Source organism: Schistocerca gregaria, chromosome 2, assembly GCF_023897955.1.
Source record: "Schistocerca gregaria isolate iqSchGreg1 chromosome 2, iqSchGreg1.2, whole genome shotgun sequence".
NCBI lineage: Eukaryota > Metazoa > Arthropoda > Insecta > Orthoptera > Acrididae > Schistocerca > Schistocerca gregaria.
In genome coordinates this window covers 321720421-321735624 of record NC_064921.1, presented here as the reverse complement: position 1 = coordinate 321735624, position 15204 = coordinate 321720421, and the positions used below count along the sequence as shown (strand labels likewise).

The 15204-nt window shown below is 44.8% G+C and overlaps 1 protein-coding gene across 6 annotated transcripts in view; it reads right to left on the bottom strand.

Annotated features, from left to right (window-relative positions):
* The window catches only part of LOC126336964 (aurora kinase A-A-like), a 173933-nt gene that overhangs the window by 53685 nt on the left and 105044 nt on the right, over positions 1-15204 (bottom strand). For 2 of the 6 annotated variants that reach the window (XM_050001169.1, XM_050001170.1), the window contains exon 7: positions 11920-12179. The exons of the other annotated variants lie outside the window; for them this stretch is intronic. In XM_050001169.1, coding sequence (XP_049857126.1) covers positions 12093-12179 — 87 coding nt within the window. In that variant the 3' untranslated portion in view covers positions 11920-12092. Of the gene's footprint in view, positions 1-11919; positions 12180-15204 lie in introns of those variants that run through there. 6 annotated transcript variants of the gene reach the window in all.

Below are 15204 nucleotides of genomic sequence, written 5' to 3'. Positions count from 1 at the left end.
CCAGCGACCATTGCTCACAATGATCCTCTAGAGTAAGAGCGTACCCAGTGCGACCAGAGACCATCGAACCGTCGGTATAGGCCACGGCAGATCCGGGAAACTCGGCAAGGAGAGAAACAAAGCGGCGGCGGAGGGCCGGAGGAGGGACCGAGTCTTTCGGACCCTGTGCCAAATCCAGCCGAATGCATGGTCGGCGCACACACCAAGGGGGCAGACGGAGATTGGCCCGGAAAACAGGCGGGCGAGGAAAAAACTCAATCCCACACAGTAGAGCCCGGATGCGAACCGCGATCGTACACCCTGACCGGGGCCGCCTGTCTGGAAGATGGACGATCGAGTGCGGGAACAGGAGACGGTAGTTGGGATGCCCTGGCAACCTACAAACGTGGGCAGCATAAGCGGCCAGAAGTCGGTCGCGCCGGATCCGCAATGGAGGAACACCAGCCTCCACAAGTAAGCTGTCAACAGGGCTTGTCCGAAATGCTCCTGTGGCGAGTCGGATCCCGCAGTGATGGATGGGATCCAGCAATTGCAATGCCGATGGCGATGCCGAACCATAAGCCACACACCCATAATCAAGGCGGGACTGGATCAGCGCTTGATACAGCCGGAGAAGGGTGGACCGATCGGCACCCCATCCGGTGTGGCTAAGGCAACGGAGAGCGTTTAAATGCCGCCAGCATGTTTGTTTAAGCTGCCTAATATGAGGCAGCCAAGTCAACCGGGCATCAAATACCAATCCCAAGAACCGATGCGTCTCTACCACAGCAGGAGGTTCACCGTCAAGGTAAAGGCGTGGCTCAGGGTGAACCGTGCGACGCCGGCAGAAATGCATAACGCATGTCTTAGCGGCCAAAAACTGGAAGCCGTGCGCTACAGCCCACGACTGCGCCTTGCGGATAGCGCCCTGCAGCTGGCGCTCAGCAACTGCAATGCCAGCGGAGCTGTAGTAGAGGCAGAAGTCGTCTGCATACAACGAAGCTGCGACGGACGATCCCACCACCTCAGCGAGCCCATTGATCGCAATTAAAAACAGGGAGACACTGAGGACAGACCCCTGTGGGACCCCGTTCTCCTGGACCCGGGAGGAACTATGGGACGCAGCAACTTGCACGCGGAAGGAACGATATGACAGAAAATTCTGAATAAAAATTGGGAGCGGGCCCCTAAGACCCCACCCATGAAGTGTGGCCAGGATGTGATATCGCCAAGTCGTATCGTACGCCTTCCGCATGTCGAAGAAGACAGCAACCAGATGTTGGCGGCGTGCAAAGGCTGTACGGACGGCAGACTTTAGGGAGACCAGATTATCGACGGCAGAGCGGCCTTTACGGAACCCACCCTGAGACGGAGCCAGAAGGCCTCGAGACTCAAGGAGCCAACTCAACCTCCGGCTCACCATACGTTCTAGCAACTTGCAAAGAACGTTGGTGAGGCTTATAGGGCGGTAGCTGTCCACCTCCAGCGGGTTCTTGCCAGGTTTCAACACGGGGAGGACGATGCTTTCTCGCCATTGAGACGGGAACACACCCTCAACCCAGATGCGGTTGAAAACATCTAGGAGGCGTCGCTGGCAATTCACAGAGAGGTGTTTCAGCATCTGGCTGTGGATGCGGTCTGGCCCAGGAGCCGTATCAGGGCAAGCAGATAGTGCACTCTGGAATTCCCAGTCGCTGAAAGGAGCATTGTACGACTCCACGTGGCGCGTGTGAAAGGAAAGCCTCCAACTTTCCAACCGCTCTTTCCGGGAGCGGAAGGCCAGTGGGTAATTCGTAGATGCGGAACACTGAGCAAAATGCACTGCTAACCGGTCCGCAATCGTGTCAGAGTCAGCGAAAGCCCAGGGACAGAGACAGGTGGCCGATAGCCATGGAGTCGCCTAATCTTAGCCCAAACCTGCGATGCAGAGGTATGGACGCCAATGGTGGAAACATACCGTTCCCAGCACTCCTGCTTCCGTTGGCGAATAAGGCGTCGGGCACGGGCATGGAGCTGTTTAAAAACGATGAGGTTCTCCAAGGAAGGGTGCCGCTTATGGCGTTGAAGAGCCCGCCGGCGATCTCTAATCGCCTCTGCAATCTCGGGCGCCCACCAAGGCACAGTCCTCCGCCGAGGGGACCCGGATGAACAGGGAATCGCAGATGCCGCCGCAGAAACGATGCCGGTGGTGACCGACTGAACCACCGCATCAATGGTGTCATGGGAAGGAGGTGCGATAGTGGCGAGAGAGGAGAACAAGCCCCAATCAGCCTTATTTAGAGCCCATCTGGAGGGGCGTTCAGAAGAGTGACGCTGTGGTAGTGACAGAAAGATGGGGAAATGGTCACTACCACATAAGTCGTCATGGACACTCCAGTGGATGGATGGTGAAAGTCCGGGGCTGCAGATAGAAAGGTCGATGGCCGAAAATGTGCCATGGACTACGCTGAAATGTGTCAGCTGTCCCGTGTTTAAGAGGCAGAGGTCAAGCTGCGAGAGAAGAGTCGACATCTCTACCCCGGCCAGTAATCGCAGCGCTACCCCACAGGGGGTTATGGGCGTTAAAGTCGCCCAGTACCACAAAAGGAGGAGGCAGTTGTGCTATCAATGCAGCCAACACGACGCGAGACATCACCATCTGGCGGAAGATACAAACTGCAGACAGTAATAGGCTGAGGCGTCCACATCCTTACAGCGACAGCCTCTAAAGGTGTGTGAAGAGGTACACATTCGCTGTAGACAGAGTTAAGGATGTAGACGCAGACTCCACCAGATACCCTCTCATAAGCTGCCCGGTTCTTGTAATAACCCCAATACCCACGTAGGGCAGGGGTCCGCATTGCCGGAAACCAAGTTTCCTGTAGGGCAATGCAGAGGAAAGAGTGACTGCTGATGAGTTGGCGAAGCTCAGCAAGGTGGTGGAAAAAAGCGCTGCAGTTCCACTGGAGTATTGCTTTGTCCATGTCCGAAAAAGGCGTGAAGGGACCGAGGAGGCAGATCACGCCACTGGGTCACCTGCTGCCACCGATGGAGGACCAGTACAATCTGCTTCCATGGTGTCTGAGGGTCCGGCGAGATCCAGGTCCTCAGCGGACGCCCGGATCTCCACCTTATCCTCGGACACAGGGCCTGTAGGGAGCTGTGGGGTGGATGCCACCGCGTGTGCCTTGGCCTTAGAGGTCTTCTTCTTCGTCTTGTCTCTCTGGTCCTTGGGTTTCATTGGCTGGGAGGGCTCCAGCGAGTCAGTCTCCGGGCCGGAGGAGGAGCGGGAAGCCCTGCGACCAGCCGCTGGTCTGCCTTTCTTCCGTTGGCTGACGTCACCCTTCCCAGAGGCGGAAACCTGGCAAGGAAGGGACCCAAGGGACCCTTTCCGTGCTATTCGAGCCGGGGAAGTTTGAGGCTTCCCCAGCTTATAAGTGGGGACTGATGTCCCCGATGGTTGGGGGGTTGCTGCTCCTGAGGCAGGTAATGCAGGAGCAGCAGGGAGAAGTGCCCCCCACCATCAAGGGGGCAGGTGTAGCATTCCGGCTCTGAGAGGTGGCAGTCTGAGGGAGAGCTAATGGGGCCATAACAATAGTAGCCGCGGCGTAAGAGGCAGTCATTCGAACAGGATGGAGGCGTTCGAACTTCTGCCTGGCCTCAGTGTATGTCAGGCGGTCCAGGGTCTTATACTCCATGATTTTGCACTCTTTCTGGAAGATCCTGCAGTCCGGCGAGCAAGGCGAGTGGTGCTCTCCGCAGTTTACACAGATGGGAGGCGGAGCACATGGAGTATCGGGATGTGATGGGCGTCCACAATCTCGACATGTGAGGCTGGAAGTACAGCGGGAAGACATATGCCCGAACTTATAGCACTTAAAGCACCGCATCGGGGGAGGGATATATGGCTTGACGTCACAACGATAGACCATCACCTTGACCTTCTCAGGTAAAGTATCACCCTCGAAGGCCAAGATGAAGGCACCGGTGGCAACCTGCTTATCCCTTGGACCATGATGTACGCGCCGGACGAAGTGAACACCTCGCCGCTCTAAATTGGCGCGAAGCTCGATATCGGACTGCAGTAGAAGGTCCCGATGGAATATTATGCCCTGGACCATATTAAGACTCTTATGGGGCGTGATTGTAACCGGAACATCCCCCAGCTTGTTACAATCTAGTAACCGGCGGGACTGGGCGGAAGACGCCGATTTGATCAAAACCGAGCCCGAGCGCATTTTGGACAAGCCCTCCACCTCCCCGAACTTGTCCTCTAAGTGCTCGAAGAAGAACTGAGGCTTCATTGATGTAAAGGATTCACCATCAGCTCTCGTACACACCAGGTAGCGGGGCGAGTATGTTTCACTGGCATGCTTAGTCTTTCGTTCCTCCCATGGTGTAGCCAGGGAGGGTAACGATTTGGGGTCATATGTAGTTGCGTTGTATTGAGCCTTGGAACGCTTAGAGACTGCTGGCAGCTGGCCACCAGCAAGAGATGATGTACCACGCTTCATTGCGGGTCATCCGCCCTGATGCCACCTACTCCGACCAATGGCCCTCCCCACGGGCACCACCCAGCCTCAGCAACGACCACCTGGCAGGATGGCCATTGCCGGGAGTCCCAATGCCCCAAGGAGATAGGCATCTACTCCTTGGCATACGTGGGGAGTTAACGGCGCTGGCATCAGCAGAGCGATCCCTGTGTAGTCAGGGGGCTACAACCAACAGGGTACATGGCGGCCCCACCACAACGGACTGGCTACCATGCTGGATTTCAGGTGATGTAGTCCAATATCGTCATTGGCGCATAAAGCGACACAGCATAGCAGACTGCAATAAACTGCACCCAAGAACAAATCCACACCCAAGAGATGGTAGGTGAGAGGGACTGCTAAGCGATGACGACAAACCTGGCTAGAGATGGTAATGCATGATGGGCACATCGCTCCTTGTAAGGCGCCCTTCCCCAATCGGCTCGCTCTTCAGAAAATTTAGAAGGATGGAGGTCAAACCCGTTAGGGGACCATCTCACAAGGCCATAACGTTTGAGACTCCTTTTAGTCGCCTCTTACGACAGGCAGGAATACCGTGGGCCTATTCTTACCCCCGAACCCACAGGGGGGGGGGGCAGTTGAATTTCGATTTGATGCACTAGCAGTTGCACAAAAGTTTCTCACCTAATTCAGTGTTGTTCCATGACAGGAATTGGATATCGCAGCTGAATCTTGAAATGCTTTTGAAAGGCAGCATGCACACAACTCATTTTCCGTAGCGAAAACAGCACTCCATCACAATGTTGTTTTGACTAGTACAATATGATTACTGTCCCGTATGTGGGATGAAAACTGATACTCTGCACTACTAATTTACAGTGCCACCATCATTGTATCTTGTTTTTAGCATGCATTATTCAGATTTGAAATTGCCAAAATATTGTGAAACATGCCATATTACAGCAGTGGTGTTGTCATATGCTACAGAGTATCCAGATTGAGCCAAGCTCTCACGATCTGTCTTTCCAAACATTACAAAAAAAAGTTCTGGAAACTTTAAATGTGGAGGATAAAATACGTCAAGGGAAAAGAAGGGCAACTTATGAAATAAATGAATCTAGTATTTTAGCACAAATAACACACAATGCAAAGAACATGCGAGATAAACGAAACAAGCATTTTGTGAACATTACAATCCATTGCATCATCCTCTTCACATTTCACTGCACGTCCAGCTTCATGGCAATGATTTCCAAATTCATTATGGTCCTCTGAATGTTATTCTTGAAAAGCACAAACTGATGAGGCATATCTATGCAAAATTTTGTTTAAGGAAGAATCATTTAAAAACCATGGGCAAGCCAATTTTTACAGTATGTACTAGCACCAGTTGGAAATCCACGACGACTCAAAGTAGTGGATGAAAACAATGCTCTTGGTCTGTCAAGGTTAGGTGCATGTTTTTCAAGACCCGCATCACTGGTCCCCGTTTCATTGGAAAGAATCTAAATACAATCAAATATTTTGAGTTCTTAAGATATGTTCCTCCTGTTCCATACACGTAATAACAGACTCTCCTAAGAGACCGTTTAGGGAGGATTGGAATGGTTGTTAAGGAAATGCAAAATGGTCTGAACAATCACCAAACTGGACAATCCTATACTTTTATCTGTGGCGAAAATTAAACAAGAGGTCTATGAGAAAACAATGACAATTCCTAACGCATGAAATACCTTATAACAAAGGCCTACGCTGCCGTTTATGCCAGATAAAATTCAACATGCGGTATTGTTATCCAGAATCACTCTATTGCCTGGGGAAATGCTCAAGATCAACATTTTGAGTACTTTGTATGGCAGTTATGATGATAAACACATGAACTGTACCTGAGTTATGTATTTGCTTACATTTGTTATGGTAGTGCACATGTTTGTGGAACCTCTTCACTCACACACACACACACACACACACACACACACACACACACACACACACACATCCATACATACACAGACACAAGCAGACATATTTAAAGGCAAAGAGTATGGGCAGAGATGTAAGTCAAGGCGGAAGTGTGGAGGCAAAGATGATGTTGAATGACAAGTGAGGTATGAGTGGCGGCAACTTCAAATTAGCGGAGATTGAGGCCTGGTGGATAATGATAAGAGAGAATATATTGAAGGGCAAGTTCCCATCTCCGGAGTTCGGATAGGTTGGTGTTGGTGGGAAGTATCCAGATAACTCGGATGGTGTAACACTGTGCCAAGATGTGCTGGCCGTGCACCAAGGCATGTTTACCCTTAAGCACTCAGTACAACTCATGCACACATGACCGCCACTGCGTCAACAGTCTCTGAGAATCAGATCTAAAACAAACTACCCCTCATACCTCCCTGCCTCTTCTCGGCAGCAGCTAGACTAGCATCAGGAAGCAGTGGCAGCACTGACTGCAAGATGAGGGGAGTGACAGAAAGTGGAGAAGCAGTAAGAATGAGGGAGTAGAGAAGCAACATACTTACTCAACCGCACCCAGCCAGCGACAATGCATCACATTTCAGTAAACAAACCATTTAATCTACTGGAACAAAAATGAGATTTTTCCCGTTTCTTTTTTCCCCAAATTTTCCTGACAGTTTTGAAATTCTTTGATTTCTAGATCTTAAGACAACCCTGAGTATATGCTAAAGACATTGTTCATATGCCGCTGCTGACAATGTAAGGTGTTCATATTGTTGAATGGTTCCCCCGCCGTGCATGAGTGGCTGGTGATGTTCACACTAAATCGTCATCACTCATTATGCATAACGTCGCTCGTTAAGTGAGTCACTTTTTTAAAATTTGTTTTGCTCGTTATGCAAATTCTGTATTGTAGGAGGTGCTCGTTAAGTGAGGTTCCACTGTATTCAAAAGTTTCATCACCAATCTAAACAAAATGGTTCGAATGGCTCTGAGTACTATGGGACTTAAAATCTGAGGTCATCAGTCCCCTACAACTTATAACTGCTTAAACCTAACTAACCTAAGGACATCACACACATCCATGCCCGAGGCAGGATTCGAACCTGCAACTGTAGCAGTCGTGCAGTTCTGGACTGAGGTGCCTAGAATCGTTTGGCCACAATGGCCGGCCACCAATCTAAATCACTCAGAGAATACTGAAAGAAACTGAAAGACTGTATCATACATATTGTTTTACTAGAATACTGCCTTGGCTCAGATGATCCCAAAATTTCAGATTATTTTAAATGACTTAACTCATTTATCTGCAGAAATTTCACCAGTAAAACATGTTGTTGTTGTTGTGGTCTTCAGTCCTGAGACTGGTTTGATGCAGCTCTCCATGCTGCTCTACCTGTGCAAGCTGCTTCATCTCCCAGTACCTTCTGCAACCTACATCCTTCTGAATCTGCTTAGTGTATTCATCTCTTGGTCTGCGTCTACGATTTTTTCCCTCCACGCTGCCCTCCAATAGTAAATTGGTGATTCCTTGATGCCTCAGAACATGTCCTACCAACCGATCCTTTCTTCTGGTCAAGTTGTGCCACAAGCTCCTCTTCTTCCCAATCCTATTCAATACCTCCTCATTAGTTATGTGATCTACCCATCTAAAATTCAACATTCTTCTGTAGCACCACATTTCGAAAGCTTCTATTTTCTTCTTGTCCAAACTATTTTTCGTCCATGTTTCATTTCCATACAAATACTTTCAGAAATGACTTCCTGACACTTAAATCTATACTCTATGTTAACAAATTTCTCTTCTTCAGAAACGCTTTCCTTCCCATTGCCAGTCTACATTTTATATCCTCTCTACTTCGACAATCATCAGTTATTTTGCTCACCAAATAGCAAAACTCCTTTACTGCTTTAAGTGTCTCATTTCCTAATCTAATTCCCTCAGCATCACCCGACTTAATTCGACTACATTCCATTATCCTCGTTTTGCTTTTGTTAATGTTCATCTTATATCCTCCTTTCAGGACACTGTCCATTCCATTCAACTGCTCTTTCAAGTCCTTTGCTGTCTCTGACAGAATTACAATGTCCTCGGCGAACCTCAAAGTTTTTATTTCTTCTCCATGGACTTTGATACCTACTCCGAAATTTTCTTTTCTTTCCTTTACTGCTTGCTCAATATACAGATTGAATAACATCGGGGAGAGGTTACAACTCTGTCTCACTCCCTTCCCAACCACTGCCTCCCTTTCATGCCCCCCTGGTTTCTGTACAAATTGTAAATAGCCTTTTGCTCCCTGTATTTTACCCCTGCCACCTTTAGAATTTGAAAGAGAGTATTCCATTCAACATTGTCAAAAGCTTTCTCTAAGTCTACAAATGCTAGAAACGTAGGTTTGCCTTTCCTTAATCTTTCTTCTAAGATAAGTCGTACGGTCAGTATTGCCTCACGTGTTCCAGACTGATCTTCCCTGTGGTCGGCTTCTACTAGTTTTTCCATTCGTCTGTAAAGAATTCGTATTACTATTTTGCAGCTGTGGCTTATGAAACTGATTGTTCGGTAATTTTCACATCTGTCAACACCTGCTTTCTTTGGGATTGGAATTATTATATTCTTCTTGAAGTCTGAGGGTATTTCGCCTGTTTCATACATCTTGCTCACCAGATGATAGAGTTTTGTCAGGACTGGCTCTCCCAAGGCCGTCAGTAGTTCCAACGGAATGTTGTCTACTTCGGGGGCCTTGTTTCGACTCGGGTCTTTCAGTGCTCTATCAAACTCTTCACGCAGTATCGTATCTCCCATTTCATCTTCATCCACATCCTCTTCCATTTCCATAATGTTGTCCTCAAGTACATCGCCCTTGTATAGACCCTTTATATACTCCTTCCACCTTTCTCCTTTCCCTTCTTTGCTTAGAACTGGGTTTCCATCTGAGCTCTTTATATTCATACAAGTGGTTCTCTGATCTGCAAAAGTCTCTTTAATTTTCCTGTAGGCAGTATCTATCTTACCCCTAGTGAGAGAAGCCTCTATATCCTTACATTTGTCTTCTAGCCATCCCTGCTTAGCCATTTTGCACTTCCTGTCGATCTCATTTTTGTGACGTTTGTATTCCTTTTTGCCTGCTTCATTTACTGCATTTTTGTATTTTCTCCTTTCATCAATTAAATGCAATATTTCTTCTGTTACCCAACGATTTCTACTAGCCCTCGTCTTTTTACCTACTTGATCCACTGCTGCCTTCACTACTTCATCCCTCAAAGCTACCCATTCTTCTTCTACTGTATTTCTTTCCCCGATTCCTGTCAATTGTTCCCTTATGCCCTCCCTGAAACTCTGTACAACTTCTGGTTCTTTCAGTTTATCCAGGTCCCATCTCCTTAAATTCCCACCTTTTTGCAGTTTCTTCAGTTTTAATCTACAGGTCATAACCAATAGATTGTGGTCAGAGTCCACATCTGCCCCTGGAAATGTCTTACAATTTAAAACCTGGTTCCTAAATCTCTGTCTTACCATTATATAATCTATGTGATACCTTTTAGTATCTCCAGGGTTCTTCTATGTATACAACCTTCTTTCATGATTCTTAAACCAATTGTTAGCTATTATTAAGTTGTGCTCTGTGCAAAATTCTACCAGGCGGCTTCCTCTTTCATTTCTTAGTCCCAGTCCATATTCACCTACGTTTCCTTCTCCCCCTTTTCCTAAACTCTAATTCCAGTCACCCATGACTATTAAATTTTCGTCTCCCTTCACTATCTGAATAATTTCTCTTATTTCATCATACATTTCTTCAATTTCTTCGTCATCTGCAGAGCTAGTTGGCATATAAACTTGTACTACTGTAGTAGGTGTGGGCTTGGTATCTATCTTGGCCACAATAATGCGTTGACTTTGCTGTTTGTAGTAGCTTACCCGCATTCCTATTTTTCTATTCATTATTAAACCTACTCCTGCACAACCCCTATTTAATTTTGTGTTTATAACCCTGTAGTCACCTGAGCAGAAGTCTTGTTCCTGTTGCCACCGAACTTCACTAATTCCCACTATATCTAACTTTAACCTATCCATTTCCCTTTTTAAATTTTCTAACCTACCTGCCCGATTAAGGGATCTGACATTCCACGCTCCGATCCGTAGAACGCCAGTTTTCTTTCTCCTGATAACGACATCCTCTTGAGTAGTCCCCACCCGAAGATCCGAATGGGGGACTATTTTACCTCCGGAATATTTTACCCAAGAGGACACCATCATCATTTAATCATACAGTAAAGCTGCATGCTCTCGGGAAAAATTACGGCCGTAGTTTCCCCTTGCTTTCAGCCGTTCACAGTACCAGCACAGCAAGGCCGTTTTGGTTATTGTTACAAGGCCAGATCAGTCACTCATCCAGACTGTTGCCCTTGCAACTACTGAAAAGGCTGCTGCCCCTCTTCAGGAACCACATGTTTGTCTGGCCTCTCAACAGATACCCCTCCGTTGTGGTTGTACCTACGGTACTGCTATCTGTATTGCTGAGGCACGCAAGCCTCCCCACCAATGGCAAGGTCCATGGTTCATGGGGGGGGGGGGGGGGGGGGGGAGGGGGCGGCAGTAAAACATATTGGCACAATATCAAATACTTACTGAGGAACCATTATTACAACTACTAATGTAGTCAGAAAGTCAAGTAGCAGACAAGATAACACACACAAGAATTACAGACATCGTCTGTGAGTGGACACTGATTTAAATTAGTGGGAAGGATAAAAATTTGTGGTGGACCAGGATTCAAACCTGGGTCTCCTGCTTACTAGGAAGACCACTAAGTCATCCAGGCACAGTGGTCATCAGAACTGCATGGACTACCATAACACACCTCCTGTCAGACCCAAATTACCAACCAAGCCGCATACTACAAAAGTAGTGCACCTTCTCTCATTATCATCATTACCTATGGTAACTGGAAACTGACAAAATCTATAAAGGTATTAAAAATGACTTTGTATTTTTACACTTAACATATTGGTTTTGACATGCTGGCCTACTGTAAATACCATGTATTCCCAACTGTTGTAACTGTGAATTTAGTAGACCATTTCTCAAATGAGTTGAATCAAAGATGGCAGTGGAAGAACATGCTATCAGATTTAGTAAAGACTAGTCTGTCCACCTTATCTGTTGTACATTCAATGATTAAATGCACCACATGCTGATAACAATTAGTTCTGCAAGCTGGCAGAACTGTTTTAACACTGTTTTATATTCTTTTCTAACAACTCAAAATCAGTTCTTGTGAGTTAGCATTTTTTCCACCACCCTTCAACTGTAACCCATTGTGTCAATTTAAGTGACTGCAGCTCCATTGTAACCACTTTTAGTTTCCTGAGCCACTGGATAGTCACGGAGGTTTAATGATCTTCCTCTTACCATCACTTTCACTTTAAAAAATGCAAATCTGGTACTTGAAACCGGAAGACTGACCCAAAAAGAAGTATCAAATAGAAAAAAAATCTCCACATAGAAAACTCATAAGACAAGAATCATTTTTTATAAGCGTCAACAAGTTACTAAAAAACAAATATGCTACAAATACAAATTCATAAAAATTAAAACCTGCACACAATACAATACCATACACAATGAGCTTCATCAGCTCTCGTAAGCACAGTAAAAGAAACAAACACAAGGACACGACATTTACATTATATGTCTTTAACATAGCTTCGTATCCAAGGATGACTCATCACAAGCTTCAATGGCAGACGCTGCTTTGGATCATGCTGCAGGAGCTGTAAATAAATAAAAAAAACTGATACTTTAACTTGGCCTCATTAGAAAGTGGAAGACTTATTCAAAGTCTGCTTGGCAGACAAACATACGGCACAATATACAGTGCAACTAATTTAAAAACTTACAAAATGATTAAATTTATAGTCAACACACAATACTGATCAAGAATTTGAGCAGAGCATCTGGTGATGTCCAATTTGGAAAGATAAAGAGCATAGAATCTGTCTGAAGAATAAGAAGTGCACAAACACAAGGACATATCAATGCATTCAATGCCCTGGTGCCACTCCAATTGTTTAACTGACTGTACAAATGCTGCACAATGTATCATAGGACTCAAACTGTTGGATCCAATATCTTAGATCGAATAAACGCTTACACCTGCATGCCAGCTGAAGCTCAAAAGTTGGCACAATGTGGACATTTTAACATGGCTGTTTCAAGCAGAAGGTGTTTCGAACTGTGATTGCATCAAATACCAGTAGAGGTCAGACATGAACTACCTTGTTTACAACACTGCAACCATCAGCAAGCAACTGTGCAATAGCCGTTAGTAAATGCTTTGTGTTCTGTATTGCTCATTTACTTGTATTTTGAAACAAGAAACTAATCCTGGACTTTCAAGGTGTTCCATTATGGCCCTCATGACATCAGAGGTGATCAGCACCACACTATGCTTTCCCAGAAACACTGAATGTAAGTGTAGGCTGGTTGCTCTGTGAGAGGTACATGGGGCTTATTTTCCTGCATTGCTCATCACCCCTCTGGAGGTCCTAATTCTAGTATGTTTAGGCTGACATCTGACTGCCAGTTTACAGTGTCCTCATTCTTCACTATACCAACAGGAAAACGAAAGCTGTCACTGTACTTGAACCATAATGAAAATCTTCTCCTAATGTGCGAATGAAGTTATTTTCAGTCCTACTTCTACGCTAAGTACTATCTGTAGCATTGTCAAGTATGCGTCATACGGGAATGAATGCCCACAAAAGGTTGAAATCAATATTCTGCATATATTGTAGTTATTAAACAGACGAGAAAAGAAAAATTATGTCAATAAACAACAGAGAACAAACCAGAAGTGGGAAGATGCTGCTGCTTTTATACAGAAGCAATCATTTAAAAAAAAAACTCTGTTAAAAATAGATGCTGCAGCTTCAGGCCTTTTATTATTAATTGAATCACAATGTCCTTGATATTTGAGGTTCCTATATTAGCATCATATGGATATCTGATGGCCTACAATCAGACCTTATAAACTGAGTAGACTGAAATCTAAGAGGGCTTAGATTTGTGTAGGTAGCTAGTTAGGCACCAGACAGTTACGATAAGACTGAAGAAACTGTGGCAATGTGTTTTAAACATGGAGTATGATCAACTGCTTGTTGAAGTAAAATACTGTGACGTATAAAAGAACAACTGCACACACAATAAGCTCTATACAGAGACAATAAATGGCAAAATTTTAAATGTTCCTTGTAGGATGCTGGTACTAGAAGATGAACTAAATAACATGCAATAACTTATCATTTTAGCTTCCACAGGCACAGAACAATGAGGAGACCAAATACAGTTGTGCCTGAGCTTTATTTCACTGCACAATATGGCAAAGGGCAAGGAGCTTCCAACAGGGCCGATGGACTTTTTTAATATCAACAAGATATTAGATGGAGACACAAATGCTCATCAAAATAATATCTCAGTAAACATTAACCAAAACAAAAGTGCTAAGCAATGCAGAAAAAAAGGAAAAAAAACAAGCACATTACTTGGCTGATATGCTAGGAAGAAGTCAATAAATATTATTTTGGACATTTGAAATTAGATAGCATATACTTTAGTAGAATTATGCAACAACTCATTTTTGTATTATCGAGACATAGAACAAGGAAAAAACTCCAGCAAGCACTGAACAATTAAAATTGAGACTTATTAAGTTTTACTACACAAAACAATTTCAGGAATTCACAAACCTGTTCAGAATTTAGTGACCACTAAATTACACAGCAAGAATTTCTAAATCTGTCAAAAATCAATTCTAACTTAAACAAATAAATGAAACATAAACAAAGAACAGAATAAAAGAATAAATATGTAAGTAACTAGACACTGAAGAAACCACGTACAACAGAAGTAGTGTTAGTAAACTTACACTGGATATCACTAGAGACGACAAAGACAGCACCAACCTCACAGACAAAGCTTCAGAAGACTTGACAGTTGGTGAAGAAGAGAAAATAATTAAAGACACACAACAACAGAAGTTATAAATAACCAAATAAATCAATGTGTTAGTATTTATGTGAAGATTTCAACAAGTGTAATGAGAAGATCCTAAAACAAACAACTCCGGCAACCGGATTCAAATAAAACAAGCACTTATAATGGGTAGGTACTACAAACGATCAGTCAGGATATGTGAGGAAGATGACGCTAATCATCTCTCACATTTATTTAAAAAAAATTACACCTCATCTCTAACCTATTGTGAAAATGAATATATTCCTGAGATACTTCCAGAACAAGAAAAAGTCACCCCATGTGTCAACAAAAAAGTCTGGAGATGAAGGAATTAGATACTAAAAACAAATTTTGTCAATGAGTCTTTTGTGGAATTATTCACAGAATGTATACATGAAATGATTCTACTTATTTGAAACCACAATATAATAGCTTTAATTCATAAGACCAGTAGGTGCTTTTGTCAGTGGTACGTGACATTTTTAAAAACAACTCAATTAACTTTAGGTTAATTGGGGATGGGAGAAGAAAGTTTCAAGGCCATTCATAGCACTACGGGCCATGTGCAGGGTTATACAAACACTCTTCAAAGAAGGTTTGCATATTGTCATCACTTAGAGCAGCCCACTGTACTGCTGAAATATGTATTGTAGACTGACTGAAAGGAGCCACTATATCGGGCTTTCCACCTTCCAGAAGTTCTTTTATCCTGTACAGAATGCGCCCAACTCTTCAAGAGCCAAGAGAATGTTTTTATACAGTGGTACCTACAAACCACAATTT